At 44.2% G+C, this 2,877-nt stretch overlaps 1 protein-coding gene across 1 annotated transcript; it reads left to right on the forward strand.

The window, feature by feature from the left end:
• The first annotated feature begins 757 nt into the window (after window positions 1-757).
• On the forward strand, window positions 758-2,278 carry LOC109199920 (tigger transposable element-derived protein 1-like). The gene has a single exon (XM_019355267.2). The coding sequence runs from the start codon at window positions 857-859 to the stop codon at window positions 1,745-1,747; it is 891 nt and encodes a 296-aa protein (XP_019210812.1). The 5' UTR covers window positions 758-856; the 3' UTR covers window positions 1,748-2,278.
• The last annotated feature ends 599 nt before the right edge of the window (window positions 2,279-2,877 follow it).

A 2,877-nucleotide genomic window follows, 5' to 3' on the forward strand; every position in this document is an offset into this window, starting at 1 on the left:
TAGTTTCAATTGAGCGAACGGTTCAAAAGTTACGGTAATTTAAAAACGTTGCAAAAACCTGTCGCCGCTTGTTGGATTGTGAGTTTCAGGTCTTAAAATGTAATTCTACATCCGGACACTAGAGGGCGCAGAGCGCGATGGTGGTACCGAGCAGTGTTTTGGAGCGCAGAAGAAGAATTTCACAGAAAGAACTTCCTGTTGTGAAGCTAACGCCAGCACAGCATGTGTGTCTTTTGTGTTCACGGTCTAAAGAAGATTATTGTGTTTTTGTCTACTTGTTACCCAGGCTGACAGCAGGTTCACTGCCTCAGGTTAGTAAACACGCATTACAATGAATGTGCACGGCACACCTCACAGCACAGGATGTTGTTCGGTCATTCGCACATCTCGGTAAAGGATGCGGGTCATTGTGTGTACATTGTGGGTTCAGGCTGCAGGTGGATCGATGCTAATGCTAGCTGACTTGGCTAATGCAGAATACAGTGGAACCCCGACTTACGAAAAATTCAAGTTACGAAGGCACTGAACGGCAATATTTCTGCCCGTGTTACGGCAAAATGCCCGCGTAACGAAATCCGCTGGCTCTGATTGGCTGAGCCTTCAATGCCCACAATGCCTTCCGAATCATGTGACCCCTTCGCTTCCGTACTTGCACTTCGCTGTTCCACTTGAACCACGCAGCTAGCAATTGAAGATGAAGCGTAAAGTGCTCTCGATGAAAACAAAGAGAGAAATTATTAATAAATATGAGCGAGGTGTGAAACTTAGTGCTATTGCATGTGAGTATGGCTGAAATCCTTCGACCACAGGAACAATTCTAAAACAAAAAGAAGTCATCAAAGCAGGTAAACCTTCAATGGGCACCACCATCATGTCCAAAAGGAGGACCCCCATACACGACGAGATGGAAAGGCTTCTCCTTGTTTGGATTAAAGACAAGGAAAAGACTGGCAATACCCTCACAGAGACTATCATTTGCGAGAAGGCGTCCTCAATTTATAATGATTTAGTAAGTAAGGCAGCTTCCAATGAGCAGCCAACGGCATCAACGTCCTCGCAGGAGGCACCCCTAACCTCCCCAGAGTTCAGGGCATCACATGGGTGGTTTTATCGGTTCAAGAAGAGGACTGGCAACCACTCTGTTGTGCGTCACGGCGAGGCAGCAAGTTCCAATCACAAGGCTGCAGAAGAATTTGTTAAAAAATTTGAGGAACTTATAAATCAAGAAGGCTACATCCCCCAGCAGGTATTCAACTGTGACGAGACTGGCCTCTTCTGGAAAAAAATGCCACGGCGTACATACATCACCATGGAGGAAATAAAGATGCCAGGCCACAAGACCATGAAGGACCGTCTTACCCTCGCCCTGTGTGCTAATGCCAGTGGGGACTGTAAGGTCAAGCCACTCCTAGTGTACCACTCAGAAAATCCGCGTGCCTTCAAGAAACACAAAATTTTAAAGGACAGGCTCGAGGTTATGTGGAGGTCCAACCCCAAGGCCTGGGTGCCCCGACAGTTCTTTGTCGAATGGGTCAACTTGGTCTTTGGCCCTGCTGTCAAGAAGTTCCTCGAGGAGAACGATCTCGCCATGAAGTGCCTGCTGATCATCGATAACGCCCCCGCCCACCCCTCTGGTGACGAGGACGTCATCCTGGAGGAGTTCTCGTTCATCAAGGTTCTCTTCCTCCCTCCCAACACGACCCCTCTCCTCCAGCCCATGGTAGGGCTGAACGATTATGGAAAATAATCTAATTGCGATTTTTTGCCCCAATATTGCGATTGCGATGCGATATGCGATTATTTTTTAAGGTCTTTGTCTTCTGTATTATTAAACAAAGACAAGCAATACATCATATAGTATGGCCAATACTATATTACATTAATTTTAAACTGTTCTTTCCTGGAAGACAGACCTCTGTTATGATGACATGAGGTGATGCATGAATTGATGACTGACATTTTTATTTAACTTCTTCAATCACAACAGTATATTTGAACATACACAATAGTTTATTTTTAGCTTACAAACATCTGAGCATAAAGTGCTGACAAGGAACCCTGGTGTAAACATTAAAATGAAAGTCAGTACAATGTGCAGATTGCAGAAATATACATAAAAAAAATCAGTGGCTTTACCACACTCAGTTTTTCGACATCTGTGAACTACTAGACAGTCATTAAATTAAAAAATAATATTAAATAAATAAAACTAATAAATAAAAAATACACACATCTTACTGATCTCTGCAGTCAGTAACATTACACATAAAGTACAAACATAATAGCAATTGTATAAACACACACACAAACACGCCTTTAAATTAAAACTGGCTGAACATCTTGATTATCTGCAGTAAGTAACAGCAACACAGCACAAACTAAAGTGCACAATGAGTATGGCTCAGCTAGCCATAATCATCCTAGCTCACAGGTTTTTTGCTAGGAAGACCAGCATATCTACTTTTGCTGGCTTTAAGGATGAGCGAGTGCAGGTCACTATATTCCCTCCAGTGCTGAACAGACGCTCTGAGGGGGCACTTGTGGCTGGCACACACAGATATTTGCGGGCCATCTTGCACAGTCGTGGAAAGTGAATGGTGTGCACCTTCCACCAGGCTAAGGGATCATCCTCTCCGTCAATGACAGGGGTCAACAGGTAACTATTCAACTCTGCCTCCACGACATCTTCAAGTGGCAGAGGCAAAGCTGAAGAGGCCGCACTGGTTTTTAAAAGACTACCAAGAGTCTTCTTTGCCTTTCCCCCAGAGGCCTGTGCACTTGGAGAATTTTGAGCAGTTTCAGTGCGAGACCTCTTCTCCTGCCAGATGGGAAGAGAGACATTAGTTTTGCAGTTAGCTTATATATAAATATTATGTG

Source organism: Oreochromis niloticus, unplaced genomic scaffold (assembly GCF_001858045.2).
Source record: "Oreochromis niloticus isolate F11D_XX unplaced genomic scaffold, O_niloticus_UMD_NMBU tig00002428_pilon, whole genome shotgun sequence".
NCBI classification, from domain to species: Eukaryota; Metazoa; Chordata; class Actinopteri; order Cichliformes; family Cichlidae; genus Oreochromis; species Oreochromis niloticus.